The 24,685-nt window shown below is 36.9% G+C and overlaps 3 protein-coding genes across 3 annotated transcripts; 2 read left to right on the forward strand and 1 right to left on the reverse strand.

Moving 5' to 3' along the window:
- The first annotated feature begins 1,401 nt into the window (after positions 1–1,401).
- On the forward strand, positions 1,402–6,335 carry LOC110805446 (phospho-2-dehydro-3-deoxyheptonate aldolase 1, chloroplastic). Its single transcript, XM_022011085.2, has 5 exons — positions 1,402–2,033; positions 2,121–2,398; positions 3,800–4,076; positions 4,472–4,717; positions 5,852–6,335. Exons 1-5 carry the CDS (start codon positions 1,494–1,496, stop codon positions 6,107–6,109), a joined length of 1,599 nt encoding a protein of 532 aa, XP_021866777.1. The 5' UTR covers positions 1,402–1,493; the 3' UTR covers positions 6,110–6,335.
- A 2,278-nt stretch (positions 6,336–8,613) lies between these two features.
- On the forward strand, positions 8,614–17,277 carry LOC110805367 (lysine-specific demethylase JMJ21). Its single transcript, XM_022010984.2, has 16 exons — positions 8,614–8,953; positions 9,590–9,700; positions 9,783–9,835; positions 9,959–10,101; positions 10,463–10,660; positions 10,744–10,943; positions 11,918–12,017; positions 12,128–12,691; positions 12,833–12,955; positions 13,651–13,731; positions 13,829–14,160; positions 14,280–14,534; positions 15,355–15,439; positions 15,591–15,762; positions 16,027–16,195; positions 16,839–17,277. Exons 1-16 carry the CDS (start codon positions 8,805–8,807, stop codon positions 16,975–16,977), a joined length of 2,874 nt encoding a protein of 957 aa, XP_021866676.2. The 5' UTR covers positions 8,614–8,804; the 3' UTR covers positions 16,978–17,277.
- Positions 17,278–17,727: 450 nt separating this feature from the next.
- On the reverse strand, positions 17,728–22,257 carry LOC110805528 (serine/threonine-protein kinase SAPK1). The gene is made up of 9 exons (XM_022011172.2): positions 21,949–22,257; positions 21,741–21,815; positions 20,210–20,311; positions 19,925–19,978; positions 19,732–19,824; positions 19,151–19,243; positions 18,938–19,042; positions 18,717–18,815; positions 17,728–18,201 (listed from the first exon to the last, which is right to left on the reverse strand). Exons 1-9 carry the CDS (start codon positions 22,066–22,068, stop codon positions 17,926–17,928), a joined length of 1,017 nt encoding a protein of 338 aa, XP_021866864.1. The 5' UTR covers positions 22,069–22,257; the 3' UTR covers positions 17,728–17,925.
- Positions 22,258–24,685: the final 2,428 nt, after the last annotated feature.

Here is a 24,685-nt window from a genome sequence, read left to right on the forward strand (position 1 = left end):
TTTCAATACATTTTTAATTAATATAGTACCTTGTGTCCCTGTTCAACAATTACGAATAGTTGTTGGATATTGAAAGTTTTACTTGACTTGTTTGACCAACGGTTAAAGATGGATGTGGGCCAGCCCGACCCGAAGCCCGACCCGACCCGACACGAAAAAAGCACGGCCCGACACCGGGACAAAGTCGTGGGTCGGGCATGTGCCATGATTTTTTGGAAAAAGCACGACAAGACACGACACTACAAAGCACGCTAAATTTAATAAAATTAGCCTTAGGCACGACGGGCCGGCACGGCATGGAAAGAAAGCCCGTGGGCTTGGGCCCTTTTTAACTTTTCAGTCCGGCCCGACACGAAACAACGTGGGCCTTAAGCCCACGACTCATGGACTCGACCCGAAGCCCAGCCCACGGCCATCTTTACTAACGGTAGGTGATTTTGCTGAGTGTTTGACTCGGGTTTTTGGAACGAAAAAATAAAAAAACACAAACACAATGTACCATCGTGGACTTTGTGGCTGCTCACCAGCTTCGTGCGCAAAGCCGACATGTCAAGTAGTCGCAGCTGCATGCCAGATTGCCAATTGGAAATTCTATTTTTATTTTTATTTTTGAAGTGTGGCAATTACTCGATTAGTAGGTGAGTTAAAGTGTTAAACAACATTATCAATTTTTTCAATAAACTTAAATTATTCATAAATTACATAAACACCCTCAACTACCACAACCATTTTCCCGGTTTCCCCTAACGGCAGAACTGGTAATGCCTGACGACCCGACCCGATAATCGGACCCAAATCGACCCAAAGTTAACGATAGAAACTTAAGTAGATTAAATAGAACCCAAATGGCCTGATTTTGACCTGAATTGACCTATTTATCACATTATGTATTAGTAGTGTATTATGGAATAATATCAAGTACTCCGTATTACATCAATTCTGATATATTCTGACACAATACAACATCAACTTGAAATAATCAAGTGTGTCTTGGCCTATTGGAAATGATTTCACCTTCCAACCAAAAGGTTGGGGGTTCAATCCCACTAGGGTCTAGGGGCACTTTAAGGGAGGGTTTCCCTTACCACTCCCCCCACTCTTAAAGTGTCTAACCTGCTAATTCGAGCAGGTTCACCCGTGCAGAGTTCCGACCCAATAAGACTGTTCTTCTTACCTTGCAAAAAAAAAAACATCAACCTAAAACCAAACCCAAACTATTAACCCGAATTGACACCCCTACCTAATATCCCCACTTCCCCTTTTATTTTTTGAAAAATTATTTCCCACTTTGAATATTTTTTTCTTTTTTGAGGGAACTTTGAAAATGAAAGTAAATTTCCTTTTTCACTTCTTCTCCTTTCTCCAACTACCCCCTTCCTTATAAAAGCCCACCTCCCTCCTTTCTCTCTCTTCAACCCCTCAAACATCAAAACCCCGTCTTTCCCTCTCCTAACTACGGCGGCAGACAAATATTTCAACACAAAAACTTAAAAATGGCTCTTTCCGGTAACACCATTCTCCCTACCAAAACCACCTTCTTACCCTCCACCACCACCGCAAAACCCACCACTTTCTCTCTCCTCCCTCTCAAACCCCGCCACATCTCCGCCGTCCAATCCTCCGACAAAAACCACCCCATTACCTCCTCCAAACCCACCATCCCTTCCGCCGCCGCTGCCTCCACCACCGCTATCTCATCCATTGCTAAAAAGTCGTCGTCTGAACAACAATGGACCCTCGAAAGCTGGAGGTCAAAAAAGGCATTACAGTTACCTGAATACCCAGATCAGAAAGAACTCGATGCTGTTCTCAAAACTATTGAGGATTTCCCCCCGATCGTCTTCGCCGGAGAAGCTCGTATTCTCGAAGAGCGTCTCACTGACGCCGCCCTCGGCAATGCCTTCGTCCTCATGGGCGGCGATTGCGCCGAGAGTTTCAAAGAGTTCAATGCTAACAATATTCGTGACACCTTCCGTGTTCTTCTCCAGATGGGCGCCGTCCTAATGTACGGTGGCCAAATGCCCGTCGTCAAGGTAGGTTGCAAATGCAATATACAAATTGGTATGTTTGATTGCACTATTGTTGTTAATGGTGATTGATTTTGGGTGGCGATTTTTCAGGTGGGGAGAATGGCGGGGCAATTTGCGAAGCCCAGATCAGACGGGTTCGAGGTTAGGGATGGAGTTAAGCTACCGAGTTACAGAGGGGATAACATTAATGGCGATGCATTCGATGAGAAATCAAGGATTCCTGATCCACAGAGGATGATTAGGGCGTACTGTCAATCAGCTGCTACTCTTAATTTGTTGAGGGCTTTTGCTACTGGTGGTTATGCTGCTATGCAAAGGGTTGTTCAATGGAATTTGGGTTTTGCTGAGCGCAGTGAGCAGGCTGATAAGTATGTTATATTACTACTATTATTTAGTTGACTTTTTTTTAACCATTTTTGTAGAAAAATGTTAGATTCATTTTGTTGGGTACTTGTTTTGTTCTTTTGTTATGTTTGCCTCTTTGTTGAAAATAGTAATGGAGGCCTTAATTGGGACAAATATAATCCATTTGATTAATACAAATTACAAATGGGGTCGGGGGATTCGAACTGTGGACCTATCGTACCTAGACCATCTGTCTTAACCACTAGGCTAAGACATCATTGGTTGATTTCGCAATATAGGATGAAGGGATTAGCTTGAATTGGAATTATATTAATATGGAGTTGCTTTTTTTCAAAATTGCATTTTGGACCATTTGGAAAATTTCTTGGTGAAATTGGTAATTCGACCTTAGAAGGGATGAAGAATATAGCCTTTATCAAATCTTTGAGGGTGTTTTTGGGTTGATTTCTACTTGTCTTAGGGTGTTTATGGATCTTGTTCTGTGCTTGAAGTGGCAGAAAACTAGAATGTTGGAGATTGCTTTCTTTGTCATCATCAACTTTAAAGGTCAATGAATTATTGTCTGATATTTTTGTCATTGATCCTAAGGAGTTCATGGTGAAGTAAAAAGATTTTTTTTCCTTTTTTACTCGGGGAATTATTTGTGTTAGTACTATTGTGGGACTGGGACTTAATAAATGGGGACAGTATTGCAGCATCAATTCTCATTCAATTGCAAGAATTTAATTTGCTTTCCTGGATACACCATCCGATTTGGTGTTGACCTTTCAACTTTTGAACGGGCATCAAGTTAGATGCTCATAATATGGTATATTAGGATTCTCATATTATGATTTAATCTGTTGTCAATTGTGATCATTTGCCTCAATTTATTGTGATTTATCTTATCCTCTGCTTCGTAAATCATTTCTGGCTTAGATCATGTGGTAGTTTCTATATGGATAGTGCAGTTATTTGCTACCTTAACCTTTCTCACATGATATGACCGAGCCAATGCCTAAATTGCGCTTTTGCCTACTATGGGGTGGGGTGTAGGATCTTATGGCAGTGATTAACCTAGGATGAACCAGAACATGCAATATAAAACCTAATGGGTTGTTCTGTGGTTTGTGTAACGGTCTATAAAGACCATAATACTTTGTTTTGTTTGTAAACTTTTTCATTCAAATTTAGCCTATGTCAAAATAAAATAAAAAAATAAAATAGTGCAATGCTAATTTGCTAAATGATGCCCTTTTGCTTGGTCTTGCGATGTTGACAACTTGTGAAAAATGCACACCGAAATTGAGAAATTGTTGATTATTTGATCAAGGCTTTTTACCATTGATTGTTTGTGTCGAACATGTGCTACTTTCGGAATTTTTATCAGAGTTTTGACATAGTAATGTGTAAAATGGGTGCAGGTACCAAGAATTAGCTCACAGAGTTGATGAGGCCCTTGGATTCATGGCTGCTGCTGGTCTGACACTTGACCATCCCCTGATGCAATCTACTGAATTCTGGACTTCCCATGAGTGTTTGTTGTTGCCTTATGAACAATCTCTAACAAGGAAAGATTCAACTTCCGGGCGCTACTACGACTGCTCAGCTCACATGGTTTGGGTTGGAGAACGTACTAGGCAGCTTGATGGTGCTCATATTGAGTTCCTCAGAGGAATTGCCAACCCCCTCGGAATTAAGGTAACAAAATGCATTCTCCATTTTCAAGTTATTTTAATAAAAATTATTTATTCGAAATCACTAATGTATAAAATTAATCATTTTAACCCTTTCAAATGTTTATCTGTCAACTTTTTTTTATATAATATAAAAGTTAATCAAAACATATAAAAAGTTATAAAAAACTAGGTAAACGATATTCTGGTGTACCATACATTTATTGTACACCTTGTGCGTGCAAGACTTTTGTTCTCTATTTTCAAGTTATTTCGGGGGAAGGAGACACGTAAAGATAGAGGATGCCTACATTCCTTTTGTTGTAATTTGACATGTAAATTAAAGTCAGCGTGTAGTGGCTCGCCAACTAATTGAACAAATTTGGCTCAACATATTTCTGTGTTTTTTTGGTGTTATAGGTGAGCGACAAGATGGATCCTAACGAGCTCATCAAGCTCATTGATATCTTGAATGCTGAGAACAAGCCTGGAAGAATCACTATAATCACTAGAATGGGAGCTGAGAACATGAGAGTGAAGCTACCTCATTTGATTAGAGCTGTCCGTAGAGCAGGTCAAATCGTGACTTGGGTCAGTGATCCTATGCACGGAAACACCATTAAAGCTCCATGCGGTCTTAAAACTAGGCCTTTCGATGCTATTCGGGTATGTTACTAATCTTTATACAATTGCATTTAAATGTCTTAGTTTTTACCTGATTTAAACTGGATGCTAGATTTGGGGTATTGGTCAAATTTATGATGCAAACCACTAATGGAGTATTAGTTTCTTGGTCATATGGGGTTGGAATTGGGAAGTATACTGCCAAAAGGACACAAATGACTACATTCATGTCAACACAATGTGGTTGTAAGAGTAAGACATTATTGTGGTGGCCTGGTGGGGATGGAATGCAAGATATTTCTATTATGAACCACGTTGTTCATGCTTATGAAAATTGCCTTTTGATCTTGTGGCCTCGAAGTCATCTTAGAAAATTGTAGATGGTTAAAACCTCGACTATAACCCACACTTGCTACCGAAATTACAATTTTTGGTCCCCCCGTAGTGATAAAGTTGGATGCTAATCATGCTTGCTCATAACTTACATGAACCGTAAGATTCAAGAGTCCGCTCTAGTGGTTAGGATTTTTTTCAGCTGGATGTGATGCACACTTAGAGATGGTTGTGGGCCGGGTTGGGTTTCGGGTCGTGTAACACACTCCACATCTTCCGCCCTGGCTGGGGCAAAAGTTTCAAAATAGGGCCCATGCCCACTGGTTGTCGTGCCTAAGGCTAATTTTACTAAATTTAGCATGTTTTGTCGTGTTGTGTCGTGCCTTATTGTGCTTTTTTAAAATAATGCGGTCCACGCCCGGTCCACGGTTTTGTGCCCGGCCCAGCCCACAACCATCTTTATGCACACTCAAGCAATTTGAGTGATTCAGCACAATTCAGGCCCTCCTAGTTCTCGGGGCTTTGATGTTTGGCATCTCGACCATTCCATTCCCTCCACCCTTACGGATACTTCCCGTAAGTTTTGGTAGTAGGTAGGATGTGGTAGGTGGGAAGATGTCAAATTATGTACCTTGATTTGTCTATTCTACTTTCATGATTAGTAATAGTATGATTCTAACATGCTGGTCCAAGCCAAATCTTTTTTTAAAAAAATACTAACTTTGGTGGGTGGATTATACTACATGTAACATGTCAACTTGTGACATCTCTCTATTTCTTCAACCTGTTTACATTACACCAAACTAACGTGTACATACATTGTTGTTCTTGTTTGTCTTTCAGTCTGAAGTGAAAGCCTTCTTTGACGTCCACGAGCAAGAAGGAAGCTACCCAGGTGGAGTTCACCTAGAAATGACAGGACAAAACGTCACCGAATGCATCGGTGGAGGCCAAACCGTGACCTTCGACGATCTAAGCTCACGTTACCACACACACTGCGACCCGAGGCTAAACGCCTCACAAGCTCTAGAGCTTGCTTTCATCATTGCAGACCGTCTTAGGAATAGGAGGATGAAGTCTCAAGCCTCTCTTACATCCTAAACGAAGCCCCGTTTATTTATTTATTTTTCTTTTTTGTTCTTTTTGGTGTGTCTTTTAGTTATTGTACGAGTATCTGTAACAATACGTGTTTATGTAACCGGATTCTTTTAGAAATGTATGTTGTGTATTGTATGTGTATACCGGGGGAATACGAAAAAAATTGAGTATTCTGGTGTTTGAGAGACCATGACATTGAATAAAAATGTGACTACAGTTTCTAAACAAATTTTGTTTTTGTGGTTTTTTATACTGAAGATAGAAAGAAAGTTAAAAATAGGTAAAGGTTAGTTGGTACCACCCCTCAAGTTTTGGTTTTGTGAAATTAATTTCTGAAACGTAAATGTCAACTAGCATAGTTGGTAAAGTCTTGACTCTTAAGGGGTGGTACCCAAAACTTGAGATTGAATCCCGTCTGCATTATTCGTTGCATTGCCCTTAGAGCAACTCCAATGATTCGTCAACTCCAATGATTCGTATGCATCATTCGTCGCAATAAGGTATTGTAGTCTACCAATGTGAAAGTTTGTAGTTAAATAAATTATAGCTAGAAATTTAATTTAGCTCACCATTAAAGTTATTTTTAGTGTCTTTCTCTACACAAAAATAAAATTTAAAATTAATGTTTTGAAATAGAAAGGAAGTTAAAAATAGGTAAAAGGTTACTATAATTAAGTTTGTTGGAGAGATCATACCTAAACACTTGACCATGACATATTGAACATTGATATTTGAGTGCAGAGTACTCCGTAGCTTGGTCAAAATTGGCGATTGAACACAATACTTGTATTAGTTGGTGTATGCATGATTAATTGATTAATTAATTTGTCGGCCTGCTTTGTGGGACCTGTTTTAAATTAAGTTAATCTTGGTAGTTAGACTTTGGAGTTCAGAAGTCATCAATTCTTAGTGGCTTAGCTCGGCTAAACTTTTGCAGCCAAGTGAGCTAGATGGTACTTTCCCGTTCATAAATACTCGCAATGTTTGTCACTTTTACGCATGTCAATGCATAATTTAGATCGTTAATATCTTAAATTCTCTTCAAGTAAAAATAATAAAATTTGATTTTTGTATATACATATTGGACGAATCTAACAAGATCTCACATGACTATGTTTCATTTGACATATAAATTACCAATAATAGTCAAAGTGGAATATATGAATAGTGTAAAAATACCAAACGTTACGAGTATATATAAACAGAGGAAGTATAATTTTATTTTATTATCATGTAAAGTATATTTGTTGACTTGTTACGGAGTATAAGAAAAATGGATTGATGACTCTTACCATCTAAAAAAACATCCATTTATTATTCTTACCACCCATTGAAACGGAATTACCAATGCGATCTTGTTCCAGTGGTTAGATTGAGGGCATGTGTACGATAAGTCTCTTGTTCCAGTGGCTTAGAGCTGTTCTACAGTGACTGGCTTGCCGGCCCGACCCGGAAAATTACCGGAGTTTGGGCATAATTTTTCCTCCCGATTTTCAGACCCGACCCTAACTTTTAAAAATTTTGCGGGCTTTGGGCAGCGTAAAACAACGAATTTAGTTCTAAATTTGGCCCGACTCGAAAATGGCCCAAAAAGCCTGTTATTTTTGGCCCGAAATAGTGGATTTTGGGCACGCAAATTTGGCCTAATGCTTGGCCCGACCCGACCAACCCGACATATTGGGAAGATTTTTATGGCCTTGGCCCAGCCTGAACCCGGGCCGACCAGCCTTTTGATCTGGTCTAGAGTGGCTCATTCGTATCAAAATACCTATTTAAATAAATAAAATTTTGATTTTGCCCACTTAACGAGTTCTGTCCAAAATCCATTTAGTAGGACCTACATCTTTATTTACCTTCCTACTTTCCACGATTTTCTCTCCCCTCTCCCGTGGAACAATACAATTTTTCAAAACATACTGACTAAGATGGTAAGGTATTAATATCAAATGTTATATTCGAATCCAACTATAAGAACCTTTCAATGTCTTCTGCAATTTTCTATGTAAACCAGGTTGTGCCATAAACATTGTATAAAGTATAACCAATGTTATTTATTTCTCCATGTGTTTGAATCTTGTAAACACATGTCCTTAAAATTTTGTCGGGTGTACCTTCAATTGTACATTTAAAATTCTCGATATCTTTGATATACGTATGTAATTTTTTGGTGTGAATGAGCAACATGGGTTATAGAAATTACAGATAGAGAGAGAAGAAGTATTCGAACCTGAGATCTATCGAACACAGACTGTCAATCCTCAGTATTAACCTCTAAATCAAGACCTCATTGGAAAGATCTACGTGTATCAATAAACTAAATCATCTTCATAATTATAAATTTTGTAATGTCATTTGTATGGTAAAAATAACCAATTCCATTAGAAAGACAATCACAAATGGGCCGAAATGGCTACCACAAGGCCCATATCATCGAAAGGTCCAATACGCGTAAACAGAATACGCGGCTAAGTAAAATACGGGCCCGCATAAAATCTACGCAACCCAGACCAGAACTCATCAGCATCTTCTTTCTCGTTGTCAACTCTACTTCTCAAGTTCTCATATTCCCATTTTCAACCTCTCTTCTTCGAATCTCTCCTGCAACAAACTCAAATTCAATTCCATTTTCAATCTTCATAAAATTGTAAACAAGATAGAAATTCGATTTGTTTTGATGATTATTTCATAGAAAAAAGTAATGGAAATTGACGGAGGAGAAATGATGGCGGGAAATGATCGGAGAGCAGGAGCACTGGGAGATCTTAGAGTTCTTCCTGATGAAGTAATTTGTGCCGTTATTAGCTTTCTATCTCCTCCCGATTTCGGTCGACTCTCTTGTGTTAGCAGGTAATTTCGTTGATTATTCCCCATTTCTTCAGAATTGATCATATTAATCCTTGTATTTGATTATTGGATTTTTTCTTCATTTGTAATTTTGAAAGATTGTGAAAATTTGAGCACAATGAATGAATTTTGAATTGAATGATTACATATTCTCCAATTAATCTGGTTTCTCACTGTTTGAATTAAGTGATGAGGTGAGGATAGAGATGATCCCACTGTATAAAGGTCCGTTTTTGTTAATTAGGTTATAGTTTTAATTACTAGGGGTTGGGACTCTGTTGACTTTATGTGGGGGTTCTAATAGAGTAATACAAACCAAACCATCTTTATTTTGAGTATTGGAGATTAGTTTACATCTAGACTATAGTTTAAGAGTGTTATAAAAGATTTAATGGTGAACTTTCCTTTTCAAGAGCCCATATGCTTAGATACTTTATTGTTGAATGTGCAGTATAATGCACATACTTGATTATATGCAGCATAATGTAGATATTCTGCAATGAAGGATCCCATGAATATATGATCATATGGAGTATAATGTACTTATATCCTATGCCTAAAAGCTGATATGATATGATCATATGCAGTGTAATTTACATATTCTGTGCCTAAAAATTGATATGATATGATCATATGCAGTGTAATGTACATATTCTGCAATGAAGAACCTCTCTGGATGAGTCTGTGCCTAAAAACTGCAAGTGGTCTCCTTGAATATAAAGGTTCATGGAAGAAAACAGCACTTCAACTGTATGTTTTCCTTGTCTCTTGATTAGAATGCTCATGTATTTTCCATGATTTTTTAAAAAAATCTTTGAGATGTCATCCATAGGGATAATGCACATGGAAATGAAGATTCTCTCAGGAAGCCGTTACATTTTGATGGTAATGTTTCCTCATATGGAATTCTGGTGTCAGCCGTTACATTATGAATGATCAGGCTGATGAACCACTGCTGTGTTATGCTCTTATTGGCTAATAGTTATATGTGTGAATATGTCAATGCAGGATTTTACTCATTGTTCTTGTACAAGAGGTGGTACCGGTGCTTTACCTCATTGGGTGGGTTTTCTGTGGATAATGGAAACGTGGAAAGAAAAAATAACCTTTCTATGGAGGATTTTCTCAACAAGTATGATGGAAAGAAGCCGGTATGTGTAACTTATTTCTCGCAGATACAGGAATTGAAATATTAAAACAAGTTCAATGGAAAAAAATTCTGCACCGGGAAAAAGTAAAATTATTACCCACCTCGCTTCCCCAACTCCTCTTTCCCCTTGCATCCTCTAGATTTGATGATGGATTATTTCTTTTGTCTTCCATTTTTTTCCCCTCAATCCTTAACGCTTAGCTAGAAGCAAATTCTTTGATTTTGGCTTTAGTCCTTTTGTTATGCAGCTCCTAAGTTCGTTACAGACTTACAAGTGATTTGTGTGTTGTTCATATTGTCTTCTCAATGATCTTCTGTCGTTTGTATTGACTTGTATAAATCTACTATTGATCTCTATATAGGTTTTGGTTGCTGGTTTAGCTGATACTTGGCCAGCAAGAGAGAAATGGACCTTGGACCAATTATTGCTTAATTACGGAGATACAATTTTCAGACTTTCCCAACGGAGTCCTAATAAAATCAAGATGAAATTGAAGGATTATGTCTCATACATTAAACTTCAACATGATGAGGATCCCCTTTATATTTTTGATGAAAAGGTGCAATCATAAGTTCATAAGTATGGTACATGGCTGATGTGTATTTTCTAGCAGTTAGAAACTCTAACACACTTTGCTTGCAGTTTGGTGAAGTGACACCAGGTCTTCTGAAGGAGTATACTGTGCCTCATCTATTTCAAGAAGATTTATTTGATGTTTTGAACCCAGATCAACGCCCACCATTCAGGTGGCTCATTGTAGGACCAGAGAGGTCTGGAGCTTCCTGGCATGTCGATCCAGCTCTTACTAGTGCTTGGAACACTCTTCTATGTGGTCGTAAAAGGTGAAGTTTGTGTTTATTTTTGTTCTTTAATGGGTTACATAACCTCACTGAAATCATTTTTGTTACTGAATTTTTGACATTTACTATTCCTGGTGCTTGCGTAAAAACAATTTGGCCTATTCTCTTTACATTTTCTGGACCTGTCCCAAACAAATAGCTTTTTATAAAATGTAACATAAATGTCGTCCCTTTGTCGGTTATAGGCAACAATAGCCTATAGTTTCTGTATTCATGTGTGTTACAGGTCAAGAACCCTTGCTAATTCCTTTAGCTGACTGCATCGATAACAAGTCATTGTTCCACTATCAAGTACCACCTTTGACCTCCAACTCAAGTTGAAAGTTTAATGAACCCAGTGACTAATAAAAGCATGCTTTTTCTACAAGTGGATTCATATTAGGTTGTGGTTGTTAATAACTAGAATCTTGGGCAGTTTAGTTATCTGCATGTTAGGGATGCTTTTGTAGAATATTTGCTCACTTAACATGTCCCCTTTGGATGGGGACCATACTGTTGAGGGATCTGACTTGGAGAAGGTTGATTACAGTTATCACATATTCACTGGTGGCTTGGTAGGTTACATTTCTAGGCCTAAATATTAATTGTGTTAGTGGCTTTCAGACTTACGTTGATACTAGATTCTCAAACTTTTCAAGGCCGAGCTGCTGGTATGCTTCTGATGTCATCTCTTTGTTATCACTTTTCTTTTGATGCTGAGGATATTAACATTTTAGCAGCTAGGACTGTCCATCTCAACTTTTAATTGTATGTTAGGGGTAGATAAATTCTTGTGATGTAGAAAGTTATCTTCAAATGTTTCTCGTTCTTATATGTATGGAGCTATAGCCTACTGGTATTTTATTCATAATAAACCTTCTAATTAAAAGGCGTCACTTTGCTTAACTTTCACGGGAATAAAAAGTAAATGAGTTCCCTTTATGTTTGGGTGATAACCCTATAATTTCTGTCACTAGGTGGGCATTGTATCCCCCGGGTAAAGTACCTTTAGGTGTCACTGTGCATGTTAATGAAGAGGACGGCGATGTGAATGTCGAGACCCCGTCATCTTTGCAGGTAAAGAAACGTAGATACTTGCACTGGTCCATTTTTATTGCATTTTCATAAATTGCTGGTTGTACCAGTCACTTTCATATATTTATTTTAGTTTTTATTTTGTCTGGTAGTGGTGGCTTGAATTTTATCCTCTTCTTCCTGATGAAGACAAGCCTTTTGAGTGTACTCAACTGCCCGGTGAAACAATATTTGTTCCCAGTGGATGGTGGCATTGCGTGCTGAACCTGGAGCCTACTGTTGCAGTTACACAAAATTTTGTCAACTCCACAAATTTTGAGTATGTATGTCTGGATTTGGCTCCGGGCTACCGACATAAAGGAGTTTGCCGTGCTGGATTCCTTGCTCTTGGAGATGGAGAATTTGACGGTGTGGATGAGGTTTCATCCTGTGGTAAAAGTTGTTCTAATTCAAGGGATGTGTCAAGGAAAGAAAAACGAACAAAGTCAGATCATATGTGCCACGAAAGTGCTAAAAATGATGCTGCAAAATGTTGTGATGTCTGGAATCATGAGCTTCCGTATGATATTAATTTCTTATCAAAGTTTTTGGATGAACATCGGGATCATTACAACTCAACGTGGAGCTCTTCCAACTGCATTGGACAGAGAGAGATGAGAGAATGGTTGTGGAGGCTTTGGATAGGAAAACCAGGAATGAGAGACTTGATATGGAAGGTATGTCTTCCTCTCATTGCTATAGCTTCTCCTCTCATGGAGTTTTATTTCATTGCATTCTGTTCAGTTTATGCACTTCTTGCAGAACTATAATATCCAGTAACCACATTGCTTATTTGTAAATCTTATTTTTATGTTTAGGGAGCGTGTCTTGCCGTAAATGCAGGGGAATGGTTGGACTGCGTCGATCAGGTTTGCAGGTATCATAATTTGTCTTCTCCCAGCGATGATGAAAAGTTGCCTGTTGGCACAGGCAGCAATCCTGTAAGTACCTTGTCTCAATGAGCTATGCTAATTTTGTTGAGAAGATCAACCCACATGTGAGTTGTGACTAATTCTCTCACATGGAAGAAATAGAGTAAGATTGACTTACATATAAGATTGGTGGACTACTCCACCTATCACCAATTGGTTATACGATGGAACCCCGTCAGACTTATATATGGTCAATCTCTTATCTTGTCTGGGCTCGTGTTAGGCTCGGTGAATTGATCAAATTTGCTAACTATGCTCACTTTAGTTTAACCGTATGCGAATTAGAGCCCTCAAATTTGCTAATTAGGCTCACTTAAGTAAAGATTTATTTAAGGTATAACTATGTTATTATGTAGGCTCATTTTGTTCGACATGATGTAGTTGACGAAAAATTGTTCCCCATACAACCCCCATCCCCCCATACCGTTGAAAAAATTAGTCATTGGGAGGTCCATGTTATTGTTTTGAACTGTTTTTGTTCCAGATTCACTGAGTTCTAAGAAGTTGATTTTGGCTGATTTTTTTTTATTAAGATGAGATTCACCTGTTGTTGGCTATCAACTTTGGAGTACCTTTCTAGCCTTTTGACCAATCGGTCTCATGAATCTTAGAGACTTTGACTCCTATCAATCTATCGTTGTACATCAGAATCCTAATTAAGTTATCAACTGAAGTGTTTTCGCTCCTTTTTTTCTTCACTACAGGTTTATTTGATTTCAGAGAATGTAATTAAAATCTATGTTGAAGGAGGGCTGGAAGCTTCACTTTATAGTTTGGGCACTGAGGTATAAATCTAAGTTCTCTGATACCCACAGAGATATTTTGATTCAGAATAAAGTTTTGTAAGTGTGACCACTAGTTTGACCTTTAATTAACGTGCAGCTTGAGTTTTACAACCTACTATTGCAAGTGAAATCCCCTTTGAAGGATCATGTTCCTGATGTCTTGGCCAGTGGTTTCATTTCTCTTGAAAATGGATCTTACACTATAGTACCTTGGGACGGTAAAGAAGTGCCACATGTGATAGCTGACCACAATTCGATTAGCGGGGACTGCAAAGGTTATGGCAATTCTTTTGGTTTATGGCGCAAAAAATTGTTTGATTACAAAACGGCAGGATTTCCTGCTTCTGAAGTTAGTAATGTGTCTGGAAACAAGAGAATCTGGCCTTACATTGTGACAAAGAAATGCAGAGGGAAAATCTTCGCTGAGCTGTAAGTTGGGCTTTGATGCATAGTTCTCAATTTAACTTCTTTTCATTTTAGCATTTTTTTTTTTAAAAAAATTATTAGTTATCTCACTGAATTTATCTTCTCTTTCTGGCTTACTGCAGACAGGACTCGATGTCTTGGGAAAATGCCCTGGATTTGGCTTCCTTCTTGGGGGAGCAGCTACATAACCTTCATATATTACCCCTTCCTCAGCTTGACAACTTAAGTTTAGAAAGCATTAGAAAAGAACTTGACTTGGCTCCCAGAACTGATCTTATGGCAAATGGCTCTCTTGATTCTGGTGGTGCTGCAGTCTGGGAGTTATTTATACACAGCCTAATTAGAAAAAAGGATGTTGTGAGTCACCTCAAAAAATGGTAATCTTACATATAATATTCCCCTTTTGATCTGTAGTATGAATTCCTTATTTTTTCAAATTGGAAAGCATTTTAATTGTCTGATACTACTCTGATAACTTAATATGACACTTGATAATATCTTTTCTACATCGTCTGACTTCATAAGTTTTGAAAACTCCTCCCTCCTCTACAGAGAAAATCATACAGTAAGGAAGAGACTTTGGAATCTTCATATTCTTACTATGACATTTGGTTTTTATATATACATGCTTGACTCATGTCTCATGAGTCAATAATTTGTTCAAAAGCATTGTTGTAAGGTTTTACCTATTTACCAAAAACTCTTTTGAGCTCCAGGAAAAAGTTAGCCAAATAGTTTTGAGTCTGTTTCTTACTGCTGGAAAATAAACCAACATATGATGATTGGTACTCTCATCTTGCCTTCTATGACTTGGACAATGCTAACATTCTTTCATTTCCTCTTTTGAAAGAGATAGTTCGAGGAAGACGGTTGTCTTCCCTCTTTCTCTGAGTTCATAGAGTTTTATTGCTGTGATCTTTACTGCCTACTGTCACAATTGCAGGAAAGTATTTGGTAGTAGAAGGATAAACTTTTTCTGTGAATTAGAAAGTTTGATGGCTTGTATGATCTGTTGTGGTCAAAGTGAAACAGAATAAGCATCAAAATACCTTTTGCGATATTATGGACGGTCTCGCTACTCACTTTTGGCTATGACCGTGCTATGCTGTTTGCTTCTGTTGGATATCTAATGAAATTGGGATACTAATTAAATCTTGGTTCCATGCTTATTCTGACTATACGGTGTGCTGTTTGCAGGGGAAACCCTATACCAGATGGCCTCATTGAGAATGTTGTTGGATACCTTCCCGATGATATTAATAAGTTACTTTCTGTATTTGAGGTACAGTTTTTTACCCTTATATTGCTACTTCAATTTGATATGCGAAATGTGTTTTCTGCTGTAAGCCTGTAATCCTCGACTTCTAATTTTATGTTTCATAATTCATCCATCAATAAATATTGAATTAGTACACACTAATGGCATATTTCAGGGAGAAAGATGTTCTTGGATACATTCAGACATCATGGATGACAACTTATATTTAGAGCCTCTCCATTGCCATGACCATTCAGACAATGCATCTGGAAATGGCAGCATGAAGAATGGAGAAGCACAGTTGTGGAGACCTTCTCACATTCTTGACTTCGGCAATCTATCTATGGGTGAGGTTTCTTCACTACCAAGTTACGCTTTGTTCTGTTCACCTTATTTCCACTTATTTCAGGAAAAATAAGCTCAGATAAGTTCAGTTAAATTCAGATAAGATAAATTCGTGAAAAATAAGGGTAGACCAAGACAATTTTTAACTAAAATAAGTTTTGATAAGTTCAGAAAAAATAAGTGAAATCAGGTTAATAGAACGCAGCCTTAATGTTTCTAGTCTATGCTTACACTTGAACAATACTGATTAATTATTCTGTCTCCAGGTGATCCAATTCTCGACTTGATCCCTATTCACCTTGATATCTTTAAAGGAGAACCACGCTTGCTTAAGCAGCTACTATCAAGATATAAGCTTCCATTTCTCAAAAAGAACTCGGAAAACAATCTGACAGAAGAGGTCATGAAGTTTCAGCGGGCCTCTTACCGTGCAATGTGAGTTGTAGCTATTTTGCATCTTATGTGACTCATGATTTGCTTAATATACGATTAAACTCATATGATTTGCTTAATAAATGATTTGCTTAATACACGATAAAACTCATGATTTGATTAATACATGATTTGCTTAATACACGATTAGACCGATTTTCTTAATACACGATTAAACTCCTTTTGGTTTTCCATACTACATACATGCAAGCATGCACACAGGGGCAGCGTGTATTAGTGATTTCATGTCAATATATATACGTGGAGCCACGTAGAAACTGTAGCATTTTCATAATTTTTTTATTTTGGAAGTTCCCACTTTCCAGAAACGTAATATGGTTGCTGTTTTACATTGAATATGCAGCTGCTAAGATTTTAGATACACTTTCTGTCCTTATTAGTAAATAAGTCACATTTCTTCTTAGGCCATCCCAAAATAATAGCCAACTTTCTGAACTTAGTAAGTTTACCAGATCATTCTTAAGAAAAGCTACATTGGTATGTTGGAGATGATAAATTTTAAACAGACAATGAAATTTGTGATGTTTTTTAAGCAAATTTCTGCAGTAAGACCCTGAATCAAATGTGGCCTATCATCACTGCCATTTGAGAACAAGAACACTGAAATTTGAATGCGTTCTTACAGGTGTTACTGTATTCTGCACGAGGATAATATTCTGGGTGCTATTTTTAGCCTTTGGGAGGACTTGAGGAACGCCAACTCTTGGGAAGAAATTGAGGAAAAGGTTTGGGGAATTCTGAACGAGTGTACGGATTTGTCTTAGCTCCTCCTCCTTTATCGCGTGTTTTCCAAATTTTAGACCCCTCGTTGATACGCACTTTCAGGCCTTTCATAGTTTCACCATTCATGGCTGTATTTCGGTTATATCTTTTAACCATTCTTTGTAATTTCTTTTCTTAAGCAATAATTTTATTTGTTCACACTTACCTGTAAAATTTTGTACAAGTGACTTTGCTAGTTTGCTCACTGATGAGTGATGCCTGTAATTTTTTACATGTAAAAGTTGTTTACACTACTAATAAATAACACAGTATGCCGTATAGTCGGAGTATTACAAGATTGATAGGCCCTCGTGCTTTAACACTATCAGGGGGCGATCACTTCTTGATGGGCCCACCTGGGCAAAAATTTCCGTAGTGTATTTTTAGTTTTGCCCCCTAAATTTTCAATATAATTGTATAAATTACATACTATATTGCTTAATTCTTTTAGGTCCCCCTTGTAAACAGTTCAAGATTCGCCACTAAACACTATGGCCATTGATGGATGGCGAAGGTCTTTTTTCTAAATTAAGCAGCCTTCTCCGAAGGTCTTGTATAGTTGTACTAGCCTGGCAAAACGCTGAATATTAGTTGTTAACTGCTAATTTACCAAACACATTTACATAAGCGGATAATCAACCAGTTAATCAAATCAACTACTAATAAAAATAGCTAGCAACTAGTCAAACAGGACTAAGGTATTGTTTTAAAAACAATACAGAAGAGTAAGGTACTACTGAAACTGGGCAAAATGAAAATAATAAACTGAAACTGGGTTCCATTATATGAAAATTACACATAATACACGAGACAAATACATTGTCTCATCTCATTTGGTCATTTTCTCTGCATCACACTCTATGCTTGTTTGCTACATTGGTCATGAGGGTGACAAAAGTTTGTAATTTACATATGATACATTTTTCTGTAACACTATGAATTAGTAATAATTATACAAATTCGCCGCTACTTTCCATATAATCAAGATCTACATCAGCATCCACATCATCAAAATCCATGCTACCACTACCAAGAAGTCCACCAAGTCCGCCTGTATTTGGCGGATGAAGAGGTTGTCGCGCATCTTGAATTACAGACAATATCTCGTCAATGCTTTGGGACGGTTGATTAACATCATAGCTTTGCCAACTTCCACCTTCCACGAATTCCACCGGTAAGTTCTTTAAAAACCAAGGGTGGTTTTTTATTTCTGGAATTGTTATTCTCTGTTCAATACCCCAAACTTTAGGTCAATTAACTTGGATAGGTGTTTCGATTCTTTAGCGTAAAGCTTAAGAGCATGTTTCGGTATGGTGTTTTTAAGTGATGGAAATGGAACCACTTAACTATTTTCATTACCTAATGTTTGGTATGAGAGGTGTGGTAATACAATCCCTTTCCTAAAGGGTAACCATTACCACCATTTGTTACCTCTCCCAACCTTATGGTAACAAAATTGCTACCCTCATCAATCCCTATTTGTTACAAGTGATTCATTTCCCAAGATATATCAAACAATTTATAATGGTAATAGTTAACGTTACCCTTTCCCCATCTTATTTATTTCCTTTTTATTTCCTTTACCAAACATGCCCTAAAGCTATAGTCAAGTATCAGTATATCACCAAGTATGGAAAAATAGAGTGCGAAGTTGACGATAGCTTTAGGGCATGTTTGGCAGCTCACAATTTCAGATGATACAGTAAAAAACCAGAGAACATAAGATCAAAGTAAAAGTTACCTTCTCAGGGTTGGCCACAAATATCCGGGATAGAAGGTGTCTGCATTCTGGGGATATCGGAATATTATCCGGGATTGAGTACACTGCACTAAGTATCCGCTGTCATATTATGTAGTGATATTAAGTTGTATGACCAATTATCAACAACAAAATTACAAGAGTGACAATGATAATTATAGGTTGGAATTAGGTGCATGTTATAGTTGATGCTAGTGACTTACAACGAGGGCTTTCTTGAAGTTCTTTGGGTCAGTTGGATCTTCAAAGGGATATGCACCCACCAGCATGACATATAAGGTGACACCACAAGACCACACATCTGCAATCTACGATTCGGAAAGAAATAAAAGGACAAGTGCAACTATAAGGTATGGGAAAGAGCTAATTACAAGGTAAAACAAAAGACAATATATGATTGATCTCCAAAAAATCACCTTCCCATCATACTCTCTCTTGGATAGCACTTCTGGTGCTATATAAGCTGGCGTTCCAACTGCAGATTTCGGTTGGGAATGCAACACTGAAGACTGCAAATACAAGGTCCATATAGCAGAAAAAAGTCAACAAATACCATTGATGTATATTAGAAAATGTAAGGTAGCTTAGCAAGCAATTTGAAGAAAATGCCGCGATATGCATGTAGTCTCCAGAGTGGGAATGAATTTGTATGTAAATTGGTAAGGAAAATCAATATTCATTCTCATGGTAATGCTAGTTCACTCAAAATTATCTCTTTTTCTTCATAAATTTCCATAACCATCTATTACCAGTTGGGGAGTGGTATTAGACTATTAGGTGAGAATGCAAATTTATGAAGAAAAGCACAAGTTTGAGATAAAATTTCATTACCATGGATATCATGATGTCAATTTCCTGCCAAATAACACTTAGATTTATTCTCATTTCCATCATTTATTACCAGCTACCAAACGGGGCGTAAGAGAATTAGAAGTACTCACACATCCCTTTCCAAAATAATTAACAACTTTCAGGAGGAAGTTGGCATAACATTTACCTTGGAGTAACCAAAATCGCATATCTTGACGCGCGGTGCAGCACTTCCATCCAAGAGTGTGTTTTCTAGCTTAAGATCTCTGTGACATACTCCCTACACCAAAGGTTCTTCTTCAGGGATAATTAATGGAATTTGTTCTGAAGCAGAGAAATGAAAAGAAGGAAGCAAGGAAAAGGAAGATCACGAGTTATACCATCGAATGGCAGTAACTGACTCCTGATATTAGTTGCTGAAAGAAAAACCTTGCCTGATACGAACAAAGAAAAAAGAGGAGAGAAGCGATTAGTTATGATAATAAGCAACTTACATAAAATGATGAATGCAACAACTTAAATCAGAAGATGAGAGGACATTCCAATTACTGAATGGTCATCCAATATTCCAATCTATATTAAGTTATACGTGTTTGGTTATTTATACAGAATGGATATCAATAATTCCCTTCTGAAATGTTCTACTATGAAATACGGCTCATTACCTCATCCTCCATGAATTTACCAGCATTACATATTCGATCAAAGAGTTCTCCGCCTGAAGCGTATTCCATAACTATTGCAAGATGAGTAGGAGTCAGCAGAACCTGCAAAGGAAGTTCAGTTCAGATCACAGTCTTGATAAACTTTTACACAAAACTCTATTTCTAGAAAATGCTTCGAAATTCCTGCCTTTAACAGGATCTTAATTGTTTACATTACTTCTGCTTTACATGCAAATTGCATTACTCTAACGGCCCGTTTGGTAGCCGGTAATAAATGGTTGGAATGAGAATAAATCCAAGTGTTATTTGGCAAGAAAATAACATCATGATGTCCATGGTAATGAAATTTTGTCTCAAACATGGTGTTTTTCTTTATAGTTTTGTACTCCCACCTAACATCACTCCCCAAATGGTAATGGATGGTAATGGGAATTTATAAAGAAAAAAGAGAAAATTTTGAGTAAACTAGCATTACCTTGGGATTGGATATTGATTTTTCTTACAAATTTACATACAAAATCATTCTAATTGACACCATTTATAGCCGGCTACCGAACAGGCCGTAACAGTATGCCCGTCGTTGTCTTACGTAGTAATGCTCCGTCATTTCAACTATTTTAGCACTCAAAGTATTTCATCAATTTTTTTTTTTACCAATTATGTTGTCCACCTAGATATCAATTAGTTCCTGAATCTAATGATGTAATTACCCTGCCAATGATTGGACATCAATTGATTATAGGCTATTAGGCTCCAACACCTCCAAGGAATAGATTCAGATAAGGTGCTAACCCCATTTCCATGTAACAAGAATCATATTGGTGAGACAAAGACGACATAAATTTAGATGTAACTATATAAGCCCACGGCGCATTATTGGCAAGATTATACTCCATATATCCTAACAACAAAAGCCAATGTATGGTTAATGACTAATGACTAACGACTAATGACTATGTCATTCTCCACCTTACTTAGGTTTGTGGTTTGTCCACTAAAGCTTCTTAAGTTTCTTGTACAATCCTTTTATTGTTACTCACATATTCTTGACTTAGTATTTGGACATTTGGTAGTTGTTGATCAACTTTTTCCTTTCACTCATAATTTTTTAAGTCCATCAATTCAAAGCTACTATGAAAGCTACAATAAACACTTAACATTCCATATTTCCATCACATCAAGTTTTACTAAAAAAATGCGATAAATGTTGGACAAATCCCCGGGATTGGACCCATCCCGCCCGGTTGTTTTCATTCCAAAACTACCCCTTACTTCATCTAGAACACCCCAAAATATCCAATTACTGCCACACTTCTACACTTCTAGTTCAATTCATCCACACCTCCATACTAAAACAAGCTTGTAACTCAATTCCAATTGAACACTTACAGTGAAATACAACCAACAATCATTAATTAATTAAATAAAACTACAATTAAAACAGCAAATCTATAATCATAATTCAGCATAACTTTTAAAACAAGATCAAAACAAAATTAAAATTAAAATTAATAAAATAAAATAAAATTACCTCCTTGAATCTAATAATATTGGGATGCTTTAAAGAGCTGTGATTCATTATCTCCCTCTGCACATGCTCATCAATCTACAACATACAAAACACAAAATTTTCTCATTAACCCAGCTCAAATCAACCACTATAATCATCATTAAACATTAAATTTGCAATTTTAAGCTACTTAAGTAGTTAATTGAAGGAAAAGATACTAAAAACTGACCTTATGACCTCGTTCAATGAACTTAACAGCAAGAAATTCATTCGTCCGCTTATCTTTAACAAGCTTTGCAACACCGAAATTACCAGACCCAATATCTTTCACAATTTCATACCGCTCCATTTTATTTTATTTGTTGATTTTTTAATCAAAATATTATCTGCTAAAGAGAAATTTGAGATTGGTAGCGTGGGTGGGGGTTTTAATTCTGGGTTTATGAGGTGAGAGAAGACGACAAAGTGGAAAGAAAAAGGAGAGAGAAAGTGATGGAAACGGTTGTTATTTGAGGAAATGATTTGGAGAGAGAGAGAAAAGGAACGTGGCAAAATGCTAAAAGTAGAAGGTGACTATAAAAGTTGAATGAAATTAGTTTTTTTGATGTGAATGAGCCACAAGGGCAATATAAATTACAAATGGGGGCGGGGGGATTCGAACCTGAGACCTATCGTACACAGGCTATGAAATTAGTGAGTATGAAAGATTAGCCGTAGGAAGGACAAGTATGAAAGTGATATACTACGACTACATTAATTTTCCAAATTTTTTTTGGTAAGTTTAGATGAAGGAGACTTATCGAGTCGAATTCATTTCAGATTTCAGGTCAATCTTGTTTAGATTAACAGGTTGAACAATTTGAAAGTGGGGGGAAAGGTAAACGAATTCGCTCTTCTAAAGTGTTATACATGGAATTTAGCCTTTAATTAAAGGTTCTATAATTCCATTGGATCAAGATTAGCTAAGTAAGATTTTGTTTTCTTCACCTGATATGATATGATCTTTAGTTTTTAATATAGGCTAGTTTAATCTGATCTCGTTCTGAATATTTTATGTGAGAAGTTTCTAGCTAGTTCAGTGGATAAGATGGTTGCGCTCTAGCTCACTCAAGAATGAGATGGCAGTGGTCCGCGATCGATCTAGCAATGAGCAGGTTCATGATAGCTCTAACAGGCCCTAGAAGACAGAACCATTTTGTTTGTTTGTTTTTTTAGTATGTTTTGATTTGATTTTCCTAATATTATGCTGACCTAATAAGCAGTAGAATAAGTTGACAAGATTAGAGCTTGACACTACTCCCTCCGTCCCTTAATATTACTTACACCGCTTTTCTTTTCGGATTGTCCCTTAATACTTGCACCGCTTCTATAAACGGAATTTTTACCAATATTATATTATTTCTCACACTTACCTACTAACCCACCTACACCTCTAATTCCTATAAAAAATTATTTAAAAATATACATCACACATTCACCACTCTCCACCCCTTACACATTTTCCACTAACTATATTAAAAAAAAAATATTCCCCTATCAACTAACACTTATTAAACTAATAAGTCAATTCAAGTTTCTTAAACTCAGCATCGATCAAACTGATGCGAGTATTAAGGGACGGAGAGAGTATAATAGTATGAGCACAAACAATTTATAATGACATAGGATCGAGAAGATAAGAATCATTGAATCAATAGGCGATTCCTTTTTGGGGGGAGGGAGAAGTTTACTGCTTTTGGGCCCATGTTACAAACGTAGGTTACGTAGCCCACCATATTCTTTCCTTTTTATCTTTTTTGTTTTTTGGGAGAAAGGTGATGCAATCAATCAATGTATCTCATCATGGAGAATATTACACGTATTTTCGAAGATATACTTAGGATTAGGGGTATATAAAATCATAAATTCCATAAGGGTTTTGATTGATGAGCATGAGGGATGTTGTTTGGTAATTAGTGGGTGGATGTGAAATGGAGTGCCATTGGCTTATACTCCGTATTTAGGATTACTTTTGCTCAAATCAATTTGATTTATTTCAGATAAATTAAGTTTGTTTAAAAGATACTTCCTCCGTCCCGGAATACTCGATCCAATTTGACCGGCACAGAGTTTAAGGGACTTAAATTGACTTATTTAATTTAATAGGTAGTATTTGATAGTGGGGTATTATTTTAATGTAGTTAGTGGGAGATGGGTTAAGAAGTGGGGTTGGGGGAGAGTAGGGGTTAAATTTTTAATTATTTTTTGTATGGAGTAGGGGGTAGGTGGGTTAATAGGATGGAGTGAGAAATAATATAATATTGTTAGAATATTTCCATTTTTAGAAACAGGTCAAGTATTAAGGGACGACCCGATAAGGAAAACAGGCCAAGTATTCCGGGATAGAGGGAGTACTTCATAATTGACATATCACTTGACAAGTAGATGAATCATAATCAACTATCTTTACATGTTGAAAATATTCATGGGGGTTTGTGATGTGATGTGATCACATATACGTTGGTGCAACACCATTGGTTGATGGAGTTGCTTCGGTTATTGTCGTTATACAATTAGCGTTTTGGCTATGTAGTGTCCTTTACAAAGAAGCATTTTTTTGTTTGTGAGAGTGGCTCGGAAGTGGAGGAAACAAAAACCCTTTTCTACGGCATTAAGTTGGCTTAGGATGTGGGAATAGAAATGTCATCACGAAGAGTGGTTATCTATCAAATACGTCATAAATTTTAAGGTGAAAATTTCCAAATATTTCCATCAATTTTTTTTGGAATTTGGCTAGTATGTCTCCCTTACAATCTCAAGTCTTAATCTCAAATCTTGTGTAATATCATTCAACTATTTTAACCAAAAGATAATAAGAATCCTAAGATATCCCTAAATCTGTACCAATATTTTAAAATAGGAATATTTACATGCAAGTATGCAACATATCATTTCCTTAACCTTATATATTTTTTAAATAATAAAAA

Source organism: Spinacia oleracea, chromosome 2 (genome assembly GCF_020520425.1).
Source record: "Spinacia oleracea cultivar Varoflay chromosome 2, BTI_SOV_V1, whole genome shotgun sequence".
Classification (NCBI taxonomy): Eukaryota; Viridiplantae; Streptophyta; class Magnoliopsida; order Caryophyllales; family Amaranthaceae; genus Spinacia; species Spinacia oleracea.

Coding starts and splice junctions, on each gene's coding strand:
- LOC110805446 (XM_022011085.2), top strand. CDS start 1,494: ATGGCTCTTTCCGGTAACACCATTCTCCCTACCAAAACCACCTTCTTA. Junction 2,034..2,120: donor GCCAAATGCCCGTCGTCAAG/GTAGGTTGCAAA, acceptor GCGATTTTTCAG/GTGGGGAGAATGGCGGGGCA. Junction 2,399..3,799: donor CGCAGTGAGCAGGCTGATAA/GTATGTTATATT, acceptor AAATGGGTGCAG/GTACCAAGAATTAGCTCACA.
- LOC110805367 (XM_022010984.2), top strand. CDS start 8,805: ATGGAAATTGACGGAGGAGAAATGATGGCGGGAAATGATCGGAGAGCA. Junction 10,661..10,743: donor TTTATATTTTTGATGAAAAG/GTGCAATCATAA, acceptor CTTTGCTTGCAG/TTTGGTGAAGTGACACCAGG. Junction 12,018..12,127: donor AGACCCCGTCATCTTTGCAG/GTAAAGAAACGT, acceptor TTTGTCTGGTAG/TGGTGGCTTGAATTTTATCC.
- LOC110805528 (XM_022011172.2), bottom strand. CDS start 22,068: ATGGAGCGGTATGAAATTGTGAAAGATATTGGGTCTGGTAATTTCGGT. Junction 19,979..20,209: donor GTAAATTCATGGAGGATGAG/GTAATGAGCCGT, acceptor TGTTCGTATCAG/GCAAGGTTTTTCTTTCAGCA. Junction 19,825..19,924: donor TCAGTTACTGCCATTCGATG/GTATAACTCGTG, acceptor CCTTTGGTGTAG/GGAGTATGTCACAGAGATCT.